Here is a 23273-nt window from a genome sequence, read left to right as displayed (position 1 = left end):
CAAAGGGTGTGGAGGCAGAAAGGCCATGACCCGGGAAGGAATGTCAGTGTCTCCAGAACAAGCAGACAGCCCTGTTGACAAGCACCAGGGATGCTCAGCAAAGGTGCAGCTCCTCGCCCTCCCCAGCACCACACAGCCGTGACTCTGCCCCCTTGGCCTGCCAGCACCCCCTTATCCTGGCTCATTGTGAGTGAGCAATATTTGCCCAAACGTGCAGAACAGTAACTAGGAATTGCCCTGATGCCTCGTTAACTGTGACTTTGCTTCTGGAGAGGAGGAGGAAGAGTAGCTCAGTATGCCCTGTGTGATCCCTGTCAGCCAGCAGCAAGGATCAGATAACACAGAAATGCTGTGGGGCTTTAGGAACACGAGTCCTGGCTAGAGCTGTGGGGGGTACCAAGAAAACGGCCTCTTGTGTTTGGCAGGAGTAAAATCCTGTGATAAGCCCAGTTCCTAGAGTGGTCCCAATGGGGCAGAGTTAAGGCCGCGGCTGGTGGGGTGTGGCAAGCAGCACCTTAACTCTGCATTCCCTGTGGTTCATAAGTTTGTGGTGAGTTTTCTCTTGTCACAGTAACTTTCTTTACAGGTCTGTGTGGACAGGGCCGGCTCCAGGGTTTTGGCCGCCCCAAGCAGCCAAAACCAAAACCAAACCAAAACAAACAAACAAAAAAAAAAGCCGCGATCGCGATCTAAAAAAAGACGCGATCGCGATCTGCGGCGGCAATTCGGGAGGTCCTTCACTCCCAGGCGGAGTGAGGGACCGTCCGCCGAATTGCCGCCGAATACATGGAACTGCCGCCCCTGTCCGGAACGGCCGCCCCAAGCACCTGCTTGAGAAGCTGGTGCCTGGAGCCGGCCCTGTGTGTGGAGAGGAGTTTGAGGCTTTCAGTCTGAAAAGACACAGGGGCCACAAGGCCCTGTTGTGCGACACTGACCTTATCTCCACCTTAACGCAGTTCGTTGTACATGAATTTCCTTCGTTTTCCAAATATGTGAAAGAACCCAGCTGGCAAGGGGCCCAGCCATCTCCCTAGCATCAAAGCAGATGTACTCTCTCCTGGCTGGGACAGAGCCTCTTTACCGACAGTGTTAGCCATTGCTGTAGGTCTCAAAGAGTCAGACCAACCAACAGTGCTCCTGGAGAGCGCCTGCAAACACAACAGCCTTCAGAGCCACTGTCTCGTCCGAGGGATGAGCCTCATCACCACTGACAATTGCACTATATACGGAGGGTTTTAGGAGCTGATGAATAATGAATAGGTGTTACAAGCATGTTACAGATGGTTATAAGCATATGAGTAGAACTGGGCAAATTGGCTGAAACTTTTTTCTAGTGAAAACTGCAGATTCAGGTTAACTACAACATTTAGCAGCTTCGTGTCCATTTTTTAAAATTGTTTCAGTCCAAATAAAACCTAAAAAATATTCCAAAAAATGGACCTGCGTTGTTTTGAAAATGTTGAAATGAAACGTTTAGATTGTTGGATTTGAAACAGCTTTTCCTTTTGAAATTGCCAAATTGCCTTCAGTTTTATAAAGCCAGGAACATGCCGCTTTCGATGAAATTTCATTTCAGAAAAAATGGAAGTGTTTCAATAAGGTCGAAATGTTCCGTTTCACAGCAAAATGTTTCAATTTTTCATTTCAAAATGAGTTTCCATTTAGAAAGGTATATTCTTGTATTATATTATACCAACTACTATACCAGCTGTTGAACCATGACCAGTTATTGTAGTTGATAATTTAAAAATAATTTTTAAACCCTAATTTTAAAATATTATAAGAACAGAATCAAAACTAATATAAAATAAATATAAAGTCAAAATCAAAATGAAATGTTTTGTTTAACCCCCCCCCTTTGTTTTTATTTTGTTGGGCAGGACATTTTGAAATTTCAACTTTTCATTCCTATTTGGAGAGTTTTTTCCCCTAAATGGTGGCATTTCCCCTGGAATGAATAATTCAAGTTTTGACCAGCTGTAGTTGCCTTTACCCTAACAATAATTATTATGGTAGTGCCTAGAGCCCCCGTCATGGAGCGGGACCACACTGTGCTAGGTGCAGGGATATACACACAGTAAAAGGACAGTTACTGCTCTGAAGATCTTACGCTGTAACTATCAGAGAAGATCCAACCAATGGAGACAGATCTGGGAGGACAAGGAAACAGTGAGATGCATTGGTCAGCAGGCCAGGTGCACCAGCAGCCTCACCATGGTCCCAGGAGATGGTGACGGCTGCCAGGATGGTGAAGCTCACGCCTTTCTCTTCTCCTGTCCTTCAGTGATCCACTATTGTGGTTGTGACAGCTCAATTCTCCCCTCCACCCCCCGAGTTTTGTCTTTCAGGGACCCCAAAGGGAGTGATGGGTGGAATAGCCCATCCTCTCATTATTTTTCTGACACCTTGATTTTGGTGCACTGATTTCAGGTCCCACAGTCCTTGAGTCAGACCAGGAGGCTTTTTGTTTGGATTAATTCAGTCTGTCTGTCTCTCCCTTTTGCACCTTTTCTCATCAACATTTGTTGTTGTAGGTTATTGCGATATTTGATGAACTTTCACTCACTTCTCATAGTTGAGCTCACAATGGGGGTAAATTGGTAGGCCAAGTTATTACAACAGGGAAATGGCCAAAATGATGGGCTAGGAGAATTATCTTTGTAGCTGCATTCTGAACGGCTGTGAGCAGGGCAAGATGGCATTTGTGAAGGCCAGAGAAAAGGATTTTGCAGTAATCGAGATGTGCGAGGCAGAAAACCTGCTGGAGAGTTTTAGCTGTGTGGATGGAGAGGAAAGGCCAGATCTTACGGGTGGTATTCATAGATTCCAAAACCAGAAGGGACCATTGTGATCATCTAGTCTGGCCTCCTGGATAGCACAGGCCAGAGACCTGCCCCACAATAACTCCAAGAGCAGATCAGTTAGAAAAACACCCACTCTTGATTTAAGAATTGTCACTGTCGTGCAGTGGAACAGGCGATAACCCACTAGGATCCTTGGTAAATCTTTCCAACGGTTCATTACTTTCACTGTTTAAAATTTACCCCTTATTTCCAGTCTGAATTTGTCTAGCTTCAGCTTCCAGCCATTGGATCATGTTACAGCTTTCTCTGCCTTCAGAAGCTCACTAGTAAATATTCATTCCCCATGCAGATACGTATAGACTGTGATTAAGTCGCTCCTTAATCTTCATTTTTTTTACACTAAATAGATTGAGTCTATCGCTATAAGGCAGGTTTTCTAATCCTTTAATGGTTTTCATGGTTCTTCTCTGACCCCGCTCCAATTCTACAACATCCTTCCTGAATTGTGGGCACCAGAACTGGACACAGTGTTCCACAGCAGTCACGTGATTCCATTGAGCCGTTTCCATGCTCTGCCTCTCCCCTGGCAGGTCTGCCGGCTAAGTTCAATGTGACCTTCCGCCGTGCCCAGGGCTACCCTATCGACCTCTACTATCTGATGGATCTCTCCTACTCCATGCATGATGACCTGGAGAAAGTGAAGAAGCTGGGAGGAGACCTGCTCGCAGCTCTGAACTCCATCACCGGCTCCGGCCAGATCGGTGAGTGGTTCTCTGGGCACTCGCGCTCTCTTGGCAGCATTGAGGAGCCACTAGCTAAATCCAGTTCTAGCAAGAACATAGGAAGATGCACGGCACAGCAGTGAATATGGCCACCTGGCCAGCCTGCAGAAGAGACATCAGGGCTGGGGGAGGAGGTGTCCAGTAAGCGCACAGGGATAATGCATACTGGGATCACCCCCTTGCTCTGCCCAGCCCCTCTATGGAGAGCACTGCGCTCTGCTCAGTCACACGTCCGCGGAGGGGAAGGGGGCCCATAGCTGCAGCCAAGAGAAGTATTGGTTCCATATGTGCTTGGTTCAGATGCTGCCGCTACGTTCGGGTTTGGTTCTGCTCGCTGATATCACTGGCAAAACTCTCTCTGGTGGCCAGGGGCACAAGCAAGGAGCCTATTGACTGCAGGCTCTCAGACCCCACAGGTTTCACTTAAAACCAGCCTGGAATGTCTGACCCATTTGGATCTCTGGCAGCAAAGAAAACAGGCTGAATGGGGAAGGAACTGGGGGCGTCCAGCCGGAGACAGCAGCCCTGGGGGAAATGTGGCCCACCCAGAGCCCTCTGCAGGGGAAAGGCAGCTGGGGGCAGGGTCCATCAGAGAGGGAGAGGGAGCCACCAAGGGAGGGGAGAGCAGGACAGAGGGGCCAGTGACATCCAAGGGAGGAGAAAGGGAGAATGGGGGTCAGGAACCACAGCGGGAGGGGAGAGGCAGCAGCCACCAGTGGGCCATGAGGAGATTCCCACTCCACTGCTTGACTGTGTCCCCAGAGGTGGACTAAGCTTTTGTCCTGGGCCCTGGGCCAGAGCAAGTGAGGGCCTCTCCCTACCCCTTCCGCCTGAAGTCCCCCCGCCCCTCTCTGTGCTCCTGCTGGGGAAATGGGGTTGGGGCGCAGGGGCTTCCCCCAGCTGCCCAGCGCTCCTGCTGGGGAGCAGGATCTGAGAGGGGGGGGGCGTCCCCTGGTCCCCAGCAGGAGGGCAAGGCAGGCGGAGCAGGGTGCAGGGGTGCCCATTTTTCTGGGGGCCCCCGCTTGGCCAGTGCCCCTGGGCACAGGCCCTGTTGGCTCAGTGACTAATCCACCACTGTGTCCCCCTGCCTGGCTGGGTTGCTCTACGGCTGGGACAGGATGCTGGTCTAGATCCCTTCTTCATGGCTGGGGCTGCGTCGCTGACCTGACCTCTGCACTTAGCTGGGCCCCGGCTTTCCCCAGAGCACTCTAACTCCAAGTGACCCTCAGGCTCCTCCCTGGACAAGCAACTGCCTCCCGCCGGCACCTCTCGCTTGCCCTGCGCTGGTTACTTGCACCTTCCGCCCACGCCCCATAGCATAGTGACCCCCGGGTTTAGTACCTCCCCACAGCTGCACTCGCCAAGCCTCTGGCCGTGGCTGTTTGAGGGATGTGGTACTGGTCACTGCTCCCTAATGCTGCGTCCCCCTGTGCATCCCAGGCTTCGGCTCCTTTGTGGACAAGACGGTGCTGCCTTTCGTGAACACACACCCCGAGAAGCTGAAGAACCCCTGCCCAAACAAGGACACCACCTGCCAGCCGCCATTCGCTTTCAAGCACGTCCTCTCCCTCACTGAAAATGCCAATATGTTTGAGACGGAGGTCCAGAAGCAGTCCATTTCGGGGAACCTCGATGCCCCCGAGGGGGGGCTGGACGCCATGATGCAGGTGGCAGTCTGCGGGGTAAGTCCAGTCGCCATCACCCAGCTTAAGCTGGCTGCCAGGTGGGGATGACTCAGAGCCAGAGCATGTGTGGCCAGACGGTGAGGGGCATAACGCCAGGCCAAAGGGACCATGCGAATGACTGACGGGTTAGACACCAGGCCTCCTAGGGAGAGACTCAAGGAGCTCAAGCTAGTTCTCTCAACCCAGAGAGGTTGGGGGGTGATTTGACCCCAGTCTGTAAGGAACAGATATTTGATCATTGGCTCTTCGGTTGAACTGAGCGGTCTAATACAGCCCCACAGCTGGAAGCTGAAGCTAGCCACGTTCAGACTGGAAATAAAGTGTACATTGTTAATAGTGACCAAGCGTCGGGCTGGATTCTCCATGGGGGGAGGGATAGCTCAGTGGCTTGAGCATTGGCCTGCTAAACCCAGGGTTGTGAGTTCAATCCTTGAAGGGGCCATTTAGGGATGTGGGGCAAAAATGTGTCTGGGGATTGGGCCTGCTTTAAGCAGGGGGTTGGACTAGATGACCTCCTGAGGTCCCTTCTAACCCTGTGATTCTATGACAATTCTCCATGGCTGACTCCAGGCCGGCTGTTTGCCTAAAGGATCTGCTCTTGGGATTATTGTGGGACAGGTCTCTGGCCTGGGCTACAGAGGGGGTCAGCCTGGTGATCCCCATGGTCCTGCTGGCCTTGGCATCTGTGGAAAGGGAAGGGAACTTCCTCATGTGGTGGAACTTCCCATAAACTCTGCTAAGCTTTTAGTAACATTTTATACGGGCTGCCCCAGAGCCCGGAGCCTTCCCAACAAACCGGGCTGCAGCAACAGCTGATCTCAATGCAGGAAAGCACCCGAGGAGCCCCCAGGCAGTGTGAAGTCCTGTGCTGCCCCCGGGCTCTCATTCCCTTCCCCAAGCTCCCCCGTGTGCATACTCCCTGGTCTCTGTCAGATGGGTGCCTCCATGCCCCTGTAAACTCCTCTCCTGGGACGTGCATGTTCCTGCCTGTACTCCCTGGGCTGCCTGCCATATGTCCTGTCCTCGCTGTCGCTCCAGGGGGGAGTCGGCATAGGCCTGCCTGTTTAGGTGCAGAGGCTGCCCTCACTACTAGGGATGTAGGCCCGGGAGCAGGGTCTGCCCTGGTGTGGGTTTCTCTCTGTTTCCCCTTTGGGCGGGGCAATCTCCCTTGTTTCCATTAGGCAGGTATGAGTCTCCCTTTGCCTGCATTGGTCTCGGTGTGCTGGGACGTGCAGGCCCATGTCTGTCTATAGTAGTATCATGCACCTCCTTGCTTCGTGGAGTGGCTGTATGTCTGTATATTTCCTTGCATTGTTCTTACTCCCCAGCTGTTTCCAGGGAACTTGCATGCTAATGTCCTGTCTCTTTGTGGTATGAACACGGAGTCTCTCTTTCGTTAGGACGCGATACTCCATATTCCTGAGGTGGCCTGGGCTCTCTCCTTCTTGGGCTTTCTCTGACCCTGTTGATTCCGCGTTCAGGTAGTTCAGGCCTTACCAATCCACTGCAGTAAAGTCCCATCCTTTCTGTTCCCAGGGCAAGATTGGCTGGCGCAACGTCACTCGTCTGCTGGTGTACGCCACGGATGACGGTTTCCATTTTGCTGGGGATGGTAAACTCGGAGCCATTCTGACCCCTAATGACGGTCTATGCCACCTGGAAGAGAATAGCTACAAAAAGAGCAATGAGTTTGTAAGTGTCCTTAGCAGCATGTTGGCTCTAACTCACCCTGGCTTCCTCAGTGAGCAGCCACTTTGCAGACTAGCTGGAGCCACTTCCCCTCCAACACTTGACCCCCTTCCCATCCTTGGCTGCTCCCCTGGTGCATCCCTCTGCCCCCGTGAACGGCATCCAAATATAAAGTTTGCAGTTAAATCTGCATTTCTTAGCTGCTGCTGGTGGGCACTTACCTGCTGCCAAGGCTCCCCCTAAGAGACTGTAAAGCAGCCCCCTGGTGCTCTGGGGGGTGGGGGTTCTGTTACTAAAACAGACGCCTGTTTTACGCTCAGAGCATGGAGGAGTGAATTGGGTGTTGGGGATTGTGTCCTGGACACTCTGGCAGGCCTTTCCCATAGCAGCCACCCAGAGAAATGCTTTAACCCATTCACACAGCAAGGAAAGCAAACCGGAGAAATTGAAATCCCTATTTCTCTCATTTACATCTGGGAAAGTCAGACGGATGGTGGTTAAAAGTCTGTTGCTAGGACCACAAGTCTTCTGCTGGAGAAAGGCAAAGCCAGTCAGCTACCTGCTCAAGAGAGGAGATCCCAGGGTATCTCACTCCATCAGAACCCGTGACCATGCTGGTGCTGTGAGTGGGTCTGGAAACCAAGCACATTTATCTTCCCAATAGCAAAGAAGGGTCTAAAATATGAACTCACTGCTGCTGTTCCCTTTCTCCCACAGGACTACCCGTCTGTCGGCCAGCTGGTACAAAAGCTTGCTGAAAATAACATTCAGCCCATTTTTGCTGTCACTAGCAGAATGGTTGGAATATACCAAGTAAGTAGAACTTGGACAGTCCCAGAAACGTTGTGGGTTAATGCTTCTGAGAGGCAAGGATGAAAAGCGACCGGAAGCCCAAGTCTCTCCTTCCACTCTGTGCCATTAGCGCAGCTCATGCTTCCTGTTCTGCTCTTGCACAGATGGGGTGTACGAACCCCACAGGAATCGGGAACAGGTCAGTGCGCTGGTTGAGGCCAGTCATCCCTGCCCTGCGACGCCTGAAGCAGGGGCCTGGCTGGGAAGGAGGAACTCAGCTGGCGTCTGCTGTGGAGAGAGAGCAGTGGGAGAGCCGGCTGGCTGGGGGGCAGGGACTGAAGAAGATGCTGCCTGTCCGAGCTGGCCTGAGGGCAGGTGGGCTGGCGTGAGACAGTGACTGACATAGGCTGGGGTGGAAGTGCTGCGTCAGTACTCTGCAGAGGTTGGGCCAGGGGAGGAATCAGAGGAGTAGGAAGCCCAGGTGGGAAGGCAGAGTTTGGACTTTGGGTACCCTGGATGGGATGAAATGTCTGTGTGACCTAGCCACAGGGCTAAGCCAGCTTAGCCTAGAAGGTGTTCCAGGTGGGGTGGGTTAGCGGAAGACCAGGAGGGAAACTGAGGCAGAATGATCGTCACGCTGCCCAACACAGTGTAGGGCGAGAACGTGCTCAGGCGCACATGATTAAATTAGGGGATGCTTTTCATGTGTGTGTTCTCCATTGGTAGAAGCTCAGTGATATGATCCCCAAATCAGCAGTGGGGGTGCTGCACGAGGATTCCAGCAACGTCATCCAACTCATCAGGGAAGCCTACAACGTAAGTTTCACATCCCGCGCTCGATGTATCTTTCTGGACCTTGCCAGGCAGCCCGCACCAAGAGCGCTGTGTGCCTTATACCATCTGGGGGGTGGGGGGATGGAACGGGAAGGGTAGTTTGCTCAGCCAGTTATACAAAGTATAAACAGACATGCTGCACCCCTTTCCCCCACGTCTCTGGTGATTTCTATGCCTGTAGCCTGTGAATGCTTAGGCAGGCCTTCTTCATCCCTCTGGCAAGGACCTTCTGCACTGAGAGCATGATAGCACTGGGCCATGCCCCAGGCTGCAACCTGAACTGCTGTGTCCCCCGAGCGCTCCAGCCCAGGGGCCTTTGACACTGCTTTGCTAGTGACTAGCAGCCCTCTCCAGGCTCTGCTCGCTTACAGCCACCAGCTGAGTATATGAATGCTAGGCCCAGCCATCCAGGAATAGATGACACCCTCATATCCCACAGTCCCAGCCTTGCCCCCCAAGGAATGTGCCTCTTGTACCATTCTGTAGCCCACTGGACTTACAAGCTCATCAATTAGTTCATCATTCCAACAAAGGGTAATGAATATGCACCAGCCGAGTAGAGATTTTCCCAAACACTTCAGTCAAACACACTGGTTTAGATAAAACAATGAAACAAGTTTATTAACTAGAAAAAGATAGAGGGAACATTGCTTACAGTCTAATTTTTACCACCCACGTGCGGAAGGAATTTTGTTCTGTGCACCAGTATGGAGGTGATTTGTGACCCGACCCTGTGTGACACATCACCTCCATATTGGTGCACATAACTAAATTCATGTGGTGGGGGTGGGGCCAAGGGGTTCGGAGTGTGGGAGGGGGCTCAGGGCTGGGGCAGAGAGATGGGGTGCAGGGGGGTGAGGGCTCAGGCTGGGCGGGGGGGTGTTCTGCCGGAGCTCGTCCCTCTCCGGGGCGGCGGGGAACCACACCGCCTTGTTACCAGGGGCGACTCTATGTATTTTGCCGCCCCAAGCACGGCAGTCAGGCTGCCTTTGGTGGCATGCCTGCGGGAGGTCCGCCGATCCTGCAGCTTCAGCATACCCGCCGCCAAATTGCTGCCGAAGCCACGGAACCAGGCATGCCGCCAAAGGCTGTCTGACTGCCGCCCTTGCGGCGACCGGCAGGGCGCCCCCTGCGGCTTGCTGCCCGAGGCACACGCTTGGGGCGCTGGTGCCTGGAGCCACCCCTGCTCACTACGTCCATCTGGTTACGTCGGGGAACTAGTCTGGTTAGACTAGGGGTCTCCCACTGCGGCAGAGGCAAAACAACGGTTACTCACGCCCGGTTGGCGGGCAGTAGCGAATCCTACGCTTCAGTCCTTGGACAGGGACAGAGCAAACCGTTAAGCAATAAGCCCAGGCTCTGGGTTAAGGCGGGCGGCAAAGAGTCTGTGGCTCAGGCCCTCAGGCAGGGGCTGAGCAGACAAATAAGTTTAGGAGCCCAGGTCCTGGCTCCGAAGGGCCTGGGCGAGGGGGAGACGGCCACCTGCAAGGTGGGTGGCAGGGGGGACGCAGGCCCACCCACTCCACTGCGTCCCAGCCCGGGGCCCTAACCCGCTGCTGTGTCAGTGGGGATCCTGACCGCAACACACTGACATTGGCTCTGGGTGTGCTGCAGCCAGACTAGGGTCGGCTGCCCCCGGGATACTTCCACACTCACCCTCTAGAAGTACCTTCGTCTGGACGGAGTCTTCCAAGGAATCGAGCACCAGGGGCTCCTCCGGGTACCTGGCGAGCGGCAGGCTTGGCAGCTCCTCTGGGTAACTTGCCACAGGCAGGCTTAACAGCTTCTCGGGGGCCTGGTTGGCATCAGGCCTCAGCTGGTCTGGCCAGTCCTCGGGTCGGTCGCAAACTGCAGGAGTCTCCCAACCGGGAGCTAGGCCACAGGTGTCTGGCTTCTCCGGTGGCCGGGTCTCTAGTGAGCTCTGGGGTTGGGCTTTTGTACTTTCTGTCCTGCGCCCTGACCTCTGGGGGGCGGGTGCTGGCCCCACTGGCTCCGCCCACTTTGGCATCCAGAGGGTCTCTTCCCTCTCTGGGGCGGCGGGGAACCACACCGCCTCGCTACAGGCCTCATCTGGAGTACTGTGTCCAGTTTTGGGCCCCACACTACAAGAAGGATGTGGAAAAATTGGAGAGTCCAGCGGAGGGCAACAAAAATGATTAGGGGGCTGGAGCACATGATTTATGAGGAGAGGCTGAGGGAACTGGGATTATTTAGTCTGCAGAAGAAAAGAGTGAGGGGGGATTTGATAGCAGCCTTCAACTACCTGAAGCGGGGTTCCAAAGAGGATGGAGCTCGGCTGTTCTCAGTGGTGGCAGAAGACAGAACAAGGAGCAATGGTCTCAAGTTGCAGTGGGGAAGGTCTAGGTTGGATATTAGGAAACACTATTTCACTAGGAGGGTGGTGAAGCACTGGAATGGGTTACCTAGGGAGGTGGTGGAATCTCCTTCCTTAGAGGTTTTTAAGGTCAGGCTTGACAAAGCCCCGCCTGGGATGATTTAGTTGGGGGTTGGTCCTGCTTTGAGCAGGGGCTTGGACTAGATGACCTCCTGAGGTCCCTTCCAACCCAGATATTCTATGATTCTATGAGGGGTTTGGGGTGCAGGAGGGGGCTCCGGGGCTCTGGCAGGGAGAGAGAACTCTCCGCAGCTCTCTCTCCCCATAGCAACACGTGGACTGGGGGAGAGAGGCGCATCTCCCCGCCAGGGCATCTCTGGGGCTGGGGCCGCAGGATAGGCTTCTCCACCCCCCCAAGCAGGTCTGGGCCGGGGCTGGGTTCAGGCCAGGGGAGGAGCGCCGTGGCAGGTCCGGGCCAGGGCTGGGTCCAGGCTGGGCCATGCCAGCCGCAGCTGGGTTCGGGCCGGGCCAGGCCGCCCCGCTGGGTTCAGGCCAGAGTAAGGGTGCTCCGGCTGGTCCAAGCGCACCGGCCGCAGCAGAGTTGGGGCTCGGGAAGGAGTGCCCCGGACGTTGCAAGTCCGGGCTGCCCCAGCCACAGCAGGTTGGGGGCCAGGCTAGGTTGGGGCCAGGAGAGGAGCGCCCCTCCCCTGGCCCCCGGGCGAGTTCCCCGAGTGCCTGCGTGGTGATAAGAAGGCCGCTGCGCAGCCACACAGCTTACAGGGAACTAGACTGTCAATGATTATAAGTGTTAGGGCATAAAAGTCAGAACTGGTTACAATTCAAATCAAAAGATAACAGTGCAATCTGATTCCTAAACTTTACCAAGCTAAATGAGATTTGAAGCAAACATCATTCTCACCATACCAGATACTGCAGCCAGTTCTTAGTTCACAGGCTGGATTTCCTTTCAGCCTGGGACCACTCCCCTTAGTTCAGTGTTCTTCAGATATTCCTTGATGTTATGAGCAGAGCGACATATGGTGGAGAGGTGAGGTGGCCTGAGGCATTCGCCCCCCCCCTTCTTATAATCTAACCCTTTGTACTGGAAAAGTCTTTGCTGGGTCATGGGGTCAGGCAGTTCCATGGAATACATGAGCTGCCAGGTGTCCTTCAGGTGAATTGTAAATTTCTTGTTTACAGCTGGTGAATTTCCAATTAAGCAGGTAATGACTCTTTAGCACCCTGCTGGTGTGAAGTCTCTGAAAAACTAGTTTGAGCCAGCTTTTCTAACTTTGTAACACGTTAAAGTAAAATCATTGTTATCGATTAGAGACTCATCACTTTACATACAAAATTGCCACACATATTTTACCAGGCTAATAATGTCCAGCAGATTATGAGTTTTCAAATGATACTGCACAAGGCATGTTTTGTACAAAATATATCATAACCCTATATAAGTGGTGAACATAGGGTACAGTAACAGAGGGGTAGCCGTGTTAGTCTGAATCTGTAAAAAGCAACAGAGGGTCCTGTGGCACCTTTAAGACTAACAGAAGTATTGGAGCATAAGCTTTCGTGGGTGAATACCCACTTGCGTCTGATGAAGTGGGCATTCACCCACGAAAGCTTATGCTCCAATACTTCTGTTAGTCTTAAAGGTGCCACAGGACCCTCTGTTGCTTTTTATAGGGTACAGTGTGTCACAACCACTACTAAGTATGGTCTTCCTAGGGGTTTCAGCTTCTTAATCAAATCACTTCCTGGACCATCACATCCAACTGAGTTTTATCAGTTTTAGGGCTTGCAGTCTCTTTCAGTCTCCTGGCTATTTTCTTGAAGGCAACCTGGTGTGGGGCACCCCTTTGCTACCTCAGGCCTTTCCACTTCCCTTTCCTTCTCTGTGCTGTGCCTTTATAGCAGGTCTTGTTTTCTCTACTGATTGCAGCTGTGGGTGCCTGGCTCCACGATTGGCTGATCTGGAAGCTGCTTGAGAGTGTGATCAAGCTGCTTCCTTGTAAACAGGAGAGACTTTCCTTCCCACTGCCCCATGTTCAGTAGGGGGTTTGTAAACCCCAGTACTGAGCCCCAGTAATAATACTAATCCCAAGCTCTTATACAGTAGTATAAAATAAAATCAATACTGGCTCAGGATAAATAAGAAGCAAAATACAACATTTCAAAAACAGTACTGAGAGGTTGGAAGGGACAATGGAAATTAACATGGGTTTCACCTGCACATTTTTTAGTGCAGTCTTTGTTTTTGCAGAAAACAATTAATTACTCACAGATCGTTAATTTTGTATATGAGAATTCTAACATGCCAAGTACACCTCTACCCTGATCTAACGCGACCCAATATAACACGAATTTGGATATAACGCGGTAAAGCAGTGCTCCAGGGGGGTGGGGCTGCGCACTCCGGCGGATCAAAGCAAGTTCGATATAATGCGGTTTCACCTATAACGCGGTAAGATTTTTTGGCTCCCGAGGACAGCGTTCTATCGGGGTAGAGGTGTATCTGACTTATATTATACATGCAGGTGCTGTGCACAAACATTACACTAAATATGAGTCATTGCCAGAGCATGAACCAAAATGTTCCTCCTTGTCCTTCCACTGTGTGCTCTCATATTGAATAATGGACATATTTCCCCGTCTGGAAAGACTTGGAGCAGTGCAGAGGCGAAGCTGACGTTCCCAGTTATGTTGCCTCATTATCACAGAGCAGGGGTGATGGATCTGGGGTGGGAAAGACTGACCCACTCTTCCCCAAAACAAAACATAGATTGTACATCCCAAATCCCGACTCATACCCTAGCAATCCCATTTCCACCACATTTACCAGAGCTAAGATCTCATTTACTAGTCCTCCCTCTCAGTCATACCTTGTATTGAACTGATTACAATTACACCCAAAGGAAAAGCAGGAGGTGTAATACACTGTGTCACAGGCGAGCCATCCTCAAGGAGTGTTTATTCTGAGGCGGTTCTCAGATTTGATCCCCTCTTTGTGATGCTGACATATTTCTGTGTCATTTTCTTTCTTGTTTTCCTCACAGAACTTGTCCTCCAGAGTCATCCTGGACCATGGTACCTTGCCGGACTCTTTGAAAATCACATACGATTCTTTCTGCCATGGCAAAAAAACCACCCTGGATGGCGCAAGAGGGGAATGTGGTGATGTCAAGATCCATGACCAGGTAGGAGAGCCCTGGCTCAGTCCTTTCTGTCACCTTAGTTTCTCACAGAAAGATCCGGAGCAATACTAACGTTCTAGAGCTCAAAGTGAACACAGGATTCTGTATGTTCTTTTCATAGCAGAACCCAATTCCCTGCCCCATCTGCATGGTCAGGTGAAGTTAAGGTTGAGGTTACCTGTCACAGCAGGAGGGAGAATCAGAAAATGGGGACTTCTTTTCTTTTCTGCAAAAAATGTTGGCAAAACAGAAACATCTCCTGCAAATCCTGAATCCCTCCCAGGCTTGGGCACTGAATGGCAGTTGAGGAAGGATTGCCTTCCTAGTGCGATCTGTCAGAGCTGGCTGGGAATTCTCCAGCCAAATGTTCGTTTGATGGAAAATGTCGTTTCTGCAAAATCAACATGTTTCCATTGGAAAACGTTAATTTTTACAGATTTTTTGTTTGTTTGTTTCCAACTGGGAAAAACTGAAACTAAATACTTTGTTTTGGGTTGGATTGACCTGAACCAAAAATTTCAGTTTGTTGAATCCAACCAAAATGTTTCATTTCGGGTCAGTTAGATACTAATCTGTGTCTACATGAGCTGTTTCATGGAGTGCATCATGGAGTTGTAGTTTGGGTGCCTCGTGCCTCCATTGTCCCCTATGAACTGGATTCTCTGGCTAGACTTTATCTCCTACCATGTACCGTGGCCTTGCCACTTAATATGGTGCATCATGGGAATCCCATGACAGCAGTGTATCATGGGAAATGTAGTCCAAACCAGGAGCCTGGTCCATAGAGGAGAATGGGGGCATGAGACACCTGCAATATAACATGGTGGCTTAGTGGACACTATTTAATGTCAAACTGATCTGACACAAAGTGTTTCAACCCTTCTGGACCTAACGTTTTTTTCTTTGAACTTCTAATTTGTGTGTGTGTGTGTATGTGTAGGGTGGGGGGTTGATATTTTGACTTTTTTCCTGATTCAGGACAAAAACAAATGTTGAAATAGAAGCATTTCCCATAGGACGGAAGTTCCAAATGTTTGACCATCTCTGCTGTGTTCTAGTGAGAGATTTGAAAAGGGACCCCGCAGACCCGATTCCAGAAATTACCTGTCTCCTGGAGGGGACATTTCAGGACAGAGGCAAATTTAGGCTAGGGCTGGTAGCCTGAGCACCTTGACCATGATGCTTTCCTAGAAAACAGTCCCATAACCTGGCTCCTTCACCTCCTTCCAGATTACTTTCCAAGTGAAAGTTACAGCAAAGGAGTGCATCCAAAACCAGTCCTTTACCATCCGGCCCCTGGGCTTCACAGACACACTCACTGTGGAACTGTTCAGCCGGTGCAACTGTGACTGTGATGAGCAACAGAGCCCCACTGCCTGCAACAGGAACGGCAAAATCGTGTGTGGCACGTGCAGGTAAATGATCCCAGTAACACGAGGCCACAGAACCGGGGGTCCAAGGGCTCATCAGGAGCTTGGGGATCACTGGGAATGGGCAGCTTTCCAAGCACCAGGCCAGCTGATGGCTGTACTGGCATTCGTGGCAATGCTGGGACAGTCTTTGTGCACAGGGACCATGAAATCCACAAAGTGTGAGGCACAGACACTTACTTCAGTCAATCTAATGTGCCCATTTCTTTTCTTCCCACGAGAACTTTCAGCAGGTTGGTTTTATTTTCAATGACTGGTGAATGTCACAGTGACAGGACAAAGTTAATGGGCCAAGTTCCGCCTGTCAGGATGTCCTGCAGTGGACAAGGGATAGCAAACAGATCAAAGCCGATTACCTAGCAAATAAACAAAAACACAAACTAAGCCTAAAGTACTAGAAAGATTGGATATGAATTAACAAATTCTCCCCCTGGCTGACGATACAAGGTTGGCAGACTCTTAAGGCACAAGCTGCGTTTGCTTTGCAGCTTGGAATCCCCAGGTGTTTCATACTCAGGCTAGAAATCCCTTTAGCCTGGGCCCAGCACTTCCCCCAGTTCAGTCTTTGTTCCTCAGGTGTTTCCAGGAGTGTTCTTGTGTGGGGAGTGAAGAACAACAGATGATGTCAGTTCCTGTCTTATAGAGCTTTAGCATATGGCGGGAACCCTTTGTCCTAAATTCAGTTTGTGGAAAAACACTGACATCCCAAGATGGAGTTCAGAGTCATGTGGCCTGGTCACATGCCCTTGCATACCTTGCTGAGTCATAGCAGCCATTACTTACAGGCTGTCTGGAATGTTCAAACAGGAGGGTTAAGTTCTTCCAGGGTCCATTGTCTTTGCTGACGGGCCATCAGCACTGTCTGGCTTCTTCATTGTTGTACCAGAAAGGCGAGTTGTGGGTGTCACCCAGAGTAAGCAGGATTGAAATATAGATCCATAGCCAATATTCCTAACTTTAGATACAAAAATGATACATGCATAGAAACAGGATAATCATATTCAGCAAATCATAACTTTTCCAATGACACCTCACATGACCCGTCTTGCACAAAATGTATCATAATTATGCAATACTCAGATCATAATTATATCACTGAAGAATATGGGGTGCCGTGGTCACAGGGATGAACAATGGAAAACCAAGGGGGCTTCAGGTGCTCAGCATCTCTGAGAACCAGCTCCTAGGCACAAGCGCTTTGTGTTGCTGTGACAGGTCTGAGGATGGTCTGACCAATGTAATGATTTCCGGCCCATACCGCCTGCCACTGACCCTGGTTTCTCGGTTCCTCTCCTCTCACACCAGCTGCAATCCAGGCCACACTGGGAAGAACTGCGAGTGCGAAACAAAAGGCAAAACCAGCAAGGAGCTGGAAGGGAGCTGTCGGAAGGACAATGCCTCAGTCATCTGCTCGGGCCTGGGGGACTGCGTGTGTGGGCAGTGCACCTGCCACACCAGCGACACGCCCAACAAGCAGATCTACGGGACCTTCTGCGAGTGCGACAACATGAATTGCGAGGTCCATAACGGACAGTTGTGTGGCGGTGAAGGTGAGTGACGGCTCCGTGGTCTGACTTGGCCCCTTCCCTTCCCGTCCTATGGCCATTGTTCCAGTGGCTACCTGCTCCGGGGCACTGGCTGCAGGCCCCCGTGGCTACCTGCTCCGGGGCACTGGCTGCAGGCCCCCGCTGTGCACTCACGCGTCAGTGCATTATTCTTAGCAGACAAACTCCTGAGTTAGACCCGGGCCTTATCCCAGAGAAACAGCTGGGTTAGTCTCAGTCAGAGCCTCCGTACTAGCCTGCCATGTGCCCTGGATCGCCATCCAGTGGAGCTGTATAGGCGAGACAGCCCATTTCCCCGTGCTTTGCAAACACAATCGCCTGATGGGAGTGCAGCAACGGCTGTGCGGGCGGCACGCTCCGTGCCCTGGGGCAGGCTAATATTTGTAACGGGAACATCATCCAGACGCTTCTTTCCACTCCACAAGTTCCCCACGAGGCCGTTCCTTAAACACCCAGGGCTTGGTGTGCTCAAACAAGGGATGTGCTGTGAGAAGCTAGCGAGAGAGCCTTAATGTCTGGTCTCTTTCTCCTCCCTCTGATTTCCCACCCTCCCTTGTGGCCCTGCGGGGACTAGCTGTATCAGAGTGCTCCACTGGAGAAGGAAGCCGCATGCTTTCAATGTGTCCAGTAGTTATGCTGATACAGCCCAAGCTGCCCAGTTCACTAAGTGAGATGCCGTAGAAATGTGCCTGCTGCATGGGGGGAAGGAGGTGTGGAGCCCCTACCCGGAAGACCATGTCACTCAGGGGTCCTGCAGGACGCTGCCTGGGAATGTTTCCTGCCTCTGATACAGGTGGGCTGAACACCTGCTGAGCAAATCAGCACTTGCAGGTTAAGCCTTCTGATTCCAGGAAGGAAAGGCCCCTTGTGCAGGATTTAAATTCAGCCTGAGCTGCCCGGAGCAGAGCTCCAATAAATATTTTCAAGCCCACAGGGCTGAAGCCCCAAGCTCTGCAATGCCCCACAGAGCAGAAGCTCTGAGCCCCGGCACACCCCGCAGGCCAGAAGCCCCAAGCCCTGGTGCCTGCCACAGGCTAGAAGCCCCAAGCCCCGGTGCACCCACAGAGCTAAAGCCCCAGGTTCCGGTGCACCCCACCAAGGTGAAGCCCCAAGCCCTGGTGCCTCCCATGGGGCAGAAGCCCCAAGTGCCAGTGCGCCCCACTGAGCTGAAGCCCCAAGTCCTGGCACCTCCTGCGGGGCAGAAGCCCTGAGCCCTGGCGCCTCCCAAGCTCTGGGGCTCCGGGAAATACTCTGAAAATGTAAGCCCTGCCCATCTGGAAGAAAGGTCGTGTTCTGAGCCTGTCAGGTGAGGATGAAACTCCAGGCAGGCAAAGGCCAGGCTGGTGAAGGAATCCATAACTCTCATATGATTGGCCCCTAGATTCTTCTGTTACTGTAGAGGTTCATAGCTCCTGGTGGCCCCACCCGGATACCTGCCTACGGGATTTGTCCCAGAGCAGCTGTCTTGGCTCTAAAATCTCTGTTTGCCCCCCAGAGAGAGGGCGCTGTGACTGTGGGGAGTGCAAATGCAAAGATGGCTTCGAAGGCAGCGCTTGCCAGTGCAAGAAGTCTACAGACGGCTGTGTGAACACACGGGGAAAAGTGTGCAGCAACCGTGGGCACTGCCAGTGCAATACGTGCCAGTGTAAGCCAGGCTACCAACCCCCGTTCTGTGAGGAGTGCCCTGGCTGTCCTTCGCCCTGTGCCCGATACATGTAAGTGACCTGCAGAAGCGCCCGAGCCGGGCTGCTCCCCATGCTCTCGTCTCCCCTGGCCGGAGCAGGTGCTGGGAGCCCAGGGGCACAGCGCGGGTGCGGTTTCCCTCTCTCGTCCAAGGTGGCTGTTTTTGTGCTAACCTGGAAAGCTTGTGCTTATGGCCACTTCGGCCCCACGGTTGTGGGGTGGAGGCACAATTACCTGGCTCTACAGCTGCCCTTGGCCCGCGAGTACCCCCAGCAACTCTGCGCCCCATGAGGCTTCTGAGGTCCGTGGAACCCCAGTCCCAGATAGCCCCCTTCTCTTCCCAGCCATCAGTCTGCCTCCTCCTGCCCCGTGTGTCTGAGTCACTAGCTAACCAGCCCCAAGCGCAAGGCCAGAAGGGAGCAGCAGGTTGTCCGGTCTGACCTCCCGCATGTCACTGGCTCGCAGCCCCACCGAGTGCCCACACACTGCACCCAGCAGCCCACAGGAGACCACAGTGTGACAGCCCCTAGGCAGAGAATGGGGGGCAAGGCGCAGCAGGGTCACACTGCTCTCTTAGGCTGGGTTGGCTAGTGAAGCAGCTGCTGGGTAAATGCGTTACACCCGGATAATCCTGGCAAGCGACGTGCACGCCATGCTGCAGAGGAAGGCAAAGCCCCCAAGGTCACTGCCAGTCGGAGCTGGGGAATATTCCTTCCCACCACACACATGGGTCCCCCATCCCTGAGCTGCCAGCCAGCCTATTGTCCGAGCCATGCGCCTCCTGGGTCTGTCTTCTAGCTCCTGTGTGGAGTGCCATGCGTTTGAGAGCGGCCCGTTTCAGAAGAACTGCTCAGCTGCGTGTTCGAACATCGCCAAACCCGATTCGTTCGCAGGCGGCCGGCAGTGCCGGGAGAAGGACTCGGAGAATTGCTGGATTACCTACCTCATGAGACAGGAGGATGGGGAGGACCAGTACTCCTTTCAAGTCATTGGCAAGAAAGGTACTGGAATCTTGTCCCCCACCCCTCTCTGTACTCCGTAAGGCGGGGCGGGTTTCGCACCAGAGCCAGCCTGCCAAACCCAGAAGAGGATACAGCGCCCCCTACAGGCGCAGCAGGAGGGGAATTTTCAAACAGAAAGAAAGTATTGGGGATTTTGCTTCATTCAAATAAGTAAAGATGCCGTGAGAAACACGCCCCGCCCTTGCCAGTGGGGAGTCCCCTGCCCCCGTCCCAGAGCAGCGCCCCCCATGGGAGGAGGGGAAGAACACTGTCACCCCGACAGAGAATGTTCTGGAGACGAGCGTGGCTGGTGCTGGTACATGGGGGGAGGGACAGCTCAGTGGTTTGAGCATTGGCCTGCTAAACCCAGGCTTGTGAGTTCAATCCTTGAGGGCAGGGCCGGCTCCAGGGTTTTCACCGCCCCAAGCAGCCCCCCCCAAAAAAAGAAGCCACGATCGCGATCTGCGGCGGCAATTCGGCGGGAGGTCCTTCGCTCCGAGCGGGAGTGAGGGACCGGCCGCCGAACAGCTGGACCTGCCGCCCCTCTCCGGAGCGGCCGCCCCAAGCACCTGCTTGCCAAGCTGGTGCCTGGAGCTGGCCCTGCTTAAGGGGGCCCCATAGGGATCTGGGGCAAAATCAGTACTTGGTCTTGCTAGTGAAGGCGGGGGCTGGACTCAATGACTTTTCAGGGTCCCTTCCAGCTCTAGGAGATAATATACAAAGATAGACCTATTATTATTACAGAGGGGCCCACAGTCACAGCCAGCGCTGGGTCCCTTGGTGAGCGCAGAGAGGCCTTTATGGCCCCTTCCTTTCCTCCCCCCAGGTTCTGAAACCTCCTCCCTTCCTCCCCGTTCTGTCTTTCCTGCCGAGTCCTGCTCCTCGCTGGATTCAAGCTGCCGTGCCCTCCCCCCAGCCCCCAGAAAGCTGGTCAGGCAGTGCCGGCTGGACGCCGCAGACAGGTCCCCGGAGTGCCAGTGGGGTAACAGCAATCAGCCTGCAGAGCCAGGCGCCGGGTGCTGCGGCTGCGGCTATGTTTTGGCGGCGTACAGCCCACACTAGCTGCAATACAACAGGCCCCGTCAGGCCCGGGGTGTGGCCAGCTCTCATCACACCCTGCTGGATGTGGCACACGCCGTTCAATGTCACCAGCCTGGCTGCTGGCGGCAGGGCTGAACGCTGTCCCGTGCTCTCTCTGATCCCCAGAGTGTCCGCAGCCCCCGAACATCGCTGCCATCGTGGGCGGCACCATCGCGGGCGTGGCCCTGATTGGGCTGCTGCTCCTGGTGATGTGGCGGCTGGTGATGGAGGTGTTCGACCGCAGGGAGTACAGCAGGTTCGAGAAGGAGAAGTTGAAGGCCAAGTGGAACGAGGTGAGCTGGCTCTGCCTTCCCTGAGGCACCCCACAGACAGCCGCCCTGTTCTGCCTGCCCTGCCTTTTCCCCAGAGCTGGTTGGAGCCCTGCCAGCCTGACGGGTCTATTCTTAGTTGTGGGGCGGGTGGGCTCTGGGGAGGAGGCCTCAGGCCCTCTTGCAATCGTGCAGGTGTGGGAAATAACTGGGCACAAGCCACTGTCAAGTGGTTCCCAGGCTTTAATTCCCGATGGGCCTCACGTGTCCTATACCCTCCCCAAACCCAGCACCAGGGCCAGTGGCTCCTTTGCGGCCCCAGGCTGGAGGTGTTGAGAGAACAGACACAGTTGCTGAGGGGCACTCATGGTTTGGGTGCAAGATGGGGTGGACTTTCCCTTCTACAGTGTGGGAGACACAGGGGGCCCAGAGACTTACCCAAAGCAGGTTTATCTGGAGGCCCCTGGCTAGCGGAGATGTCTCCCATTGCACATCGCTGCTGCCACTCATGCCCAGGGTTGGTCTCATGGCAGGAAGGAGGAAATGCCCATGCAGCCCTAACCAGAAATCATCGGCACATGGCTGGTATGGGGACCTGAAAAGTTAAGATTGCAGAACTGAATTGTATAGCCGCTCCACTGGCTGCCCACTGCCTCTGAGAGGGACAGCCGCCTGGCCGTACCAGGTTCTTTACAGTCCAGAAGCTCTCACCTGGGCAAATGCTTCTGCACCTGAGGATGAGTATTGGAGGGTTGGAGCAGTGTGTCCACATCACAGCAGAGGAGCGATGGCTCACCTGTCACCAAACTGTGGGGGCAAAGCTCCCCGTGACTGGGGGAGGACCACACGTGAGCAGCCCATCTCTCCGTCCGTTTGTAATGTTCGCTCGAGCCGATCCTTAGCCAGCTGGGTGAACTGAGGCTCTGTTTCTGGTACATCCAGGCAGCACTAACAACGTACCTGTCTGGTTTTTCTTCCCAGGGTGATAATCCCCTTTTCCAGAGTGCTACCACCACTGTCATGAACCCCAGATTCAATGGAGAATGACGTGGCACTACCCTGTACAGCCTGTGAAGGCTCGGCTGTTAAACCAGGAAATACCAAACTAAGGGCACCAGCATTTTATTCTCTAAGCAAAGATCTGCTGTACGCTGTTCCCTTCTTCCATGACGCTGCCAGTGAAGGGCAGGCTTTGTCCAGCGGGCTGTGTTGTGCACCTCCAGCAACCTCCTCCCTCTGCGTGGCTCCTGCAAGCTGTGTTAATAGGGCTGTGAGAGGGCCGCAGCGTAAGCTTTGATGGGTGGGATTATGTTCAGTTTGCATTAGCATGGGCTCCTGGATAACAATCCCACCTTCTCTCTCAACTCACGCTGCTGCTGCTAGAGCTTGAAACAAGCCTGCATTGTTACTAGTTTTCAACCTGCACCCAATACTGATCTTTGCTTGGCATTTTACCAGATGCCACCTTCTTTCTGGTCTAAAGCGCTCCGCTCAAAGGCTGCGGTCACTCCAATCCCTGGCCAGCCTTGCTGCGCTCTGTTACGGGAACTATTGCAGGTCTTGTAGGAAAGACAGTGCTAAAATCATTCTGGGGTCGGGCCACGTGTCGGTCTCCAGAGCTGTAAACCCACTGGGAGGGTGGTGGCCATAGGGGTGGGTGGATGCTGGTGGCTGGAAAGAGGGAGCAGTCGGCGACGTGCCCCACATCTTCCTAAATCATTGCCCTCTTGCCAGTGACTGACCCCTCAGCTTTCTGCTGCATTTCGGAGTGGGTCTGCAGCCCCGGCTGCACCCGTAAGCTTTGGGGTCTGAGCCTTCGCAGTGATGGGTTAGTGGCAAGGAAACAACTGTTCCAAATGTGAAATAGGTCCGGTGCAGCAGTCAGATTTGTACACTAACTTCATCCCATCTCACAAGGATCCTCCTCCCCTTCGCAGTGAGTCAGTCGGACACACGCACCCCAGGAGAAAGCGACAGGCACATCCCGGGGGTGTCTCCGTGCTCAGTGCTAGCTGGAAGTGCTGCATTGAATGACTAATTCTTATTTCAGAGGGTCATGCCTGTAAAAGTCTGTATGAATCTAGAACAGGGGTGGGCAAACTTTTTGGCCTGAGGGCCACATCA

At 53.3% G+C, this 23273-nt stretch overlaps 1 protein-coding gene across 1 annotated transcript in view; it reads left to right on the top strand.

The window, feature by feature from the left end:
• Nucleotides 1-23267, top strand: part of ITGB2 (integrin subunit beta 2) — a 48466-nt gene extending 25199 nt beyond the window's left edge. Inside the window, exons 5-16 of the mRNA XM_026658026.1 lie at nucleotides 3395-3565; nucleotides 5027-5268; nucleotides 6808-6963; nucleotides 7678-7773; nucleotides 8479-8568; nucleotides 13984-14124; nucleotides 15352-15536; nucleotides 16857-17101; nucleotides 18612-18831; nucleotides 19598-19800; nucleotides 21007-21173; nucleotides 22131-23267. Of these exons, the coding sequence (XP_026513811.1) occupies nucleotides 3395-3565; nucleotides 5027-5268; nucleotides 6808-6963; nucleotides 7678-7773; nucleotides 8479-8568; nucleotides 13984-14124; nucleotides 15352-15536; nucleotides 16857-17101; nucleotides 18612-18831; nucleotides 19598-19800; nucleotides 21007-21173; nucleotides 22131-22196 (1982 nt within the window). The 3' untranslated portion in view covers nucleotides 22197-23267. The remainder of the gene's footprint in view (nucleotides 1-3394; nucleotides 3566-5026; nucleotides 5269-6807; nucleotides 6964-7677; nucleotides 7774-8478; nucleotides 8569-13983; nucleotides 14125-15351; nucleotides 15537-16856; nucleotides 17102-18611; nucleotides 18832-19597; nucleotides 19801-21006; nucleotides 21174-22130) is intronic.
• Nucleotides 23268-23273: the final 6 nt, after the last annotated feature.

The sequence above is a fragment of the Terrapene carolina genome, unplaced genomic scaffold (genome assembly GCF_002925995.2).
Source record: "Terrapene carolina triunguis isolate 2854851 unplaced genomic scaffold, T_m_triunguis-2.0 Scaffold391, whole genome shotgun sequence".
Lineage (NCBI taxonomy): Eukaryota > Metazoa > Chordata > Testudines > Emydidae > Terrapene > Terrapene triunguis.
The sequence above is the reverse complement of the archived record's forward strand: the minus strand, read 5'-3'. Positions and strand labels throughout refer to the sequence as shown.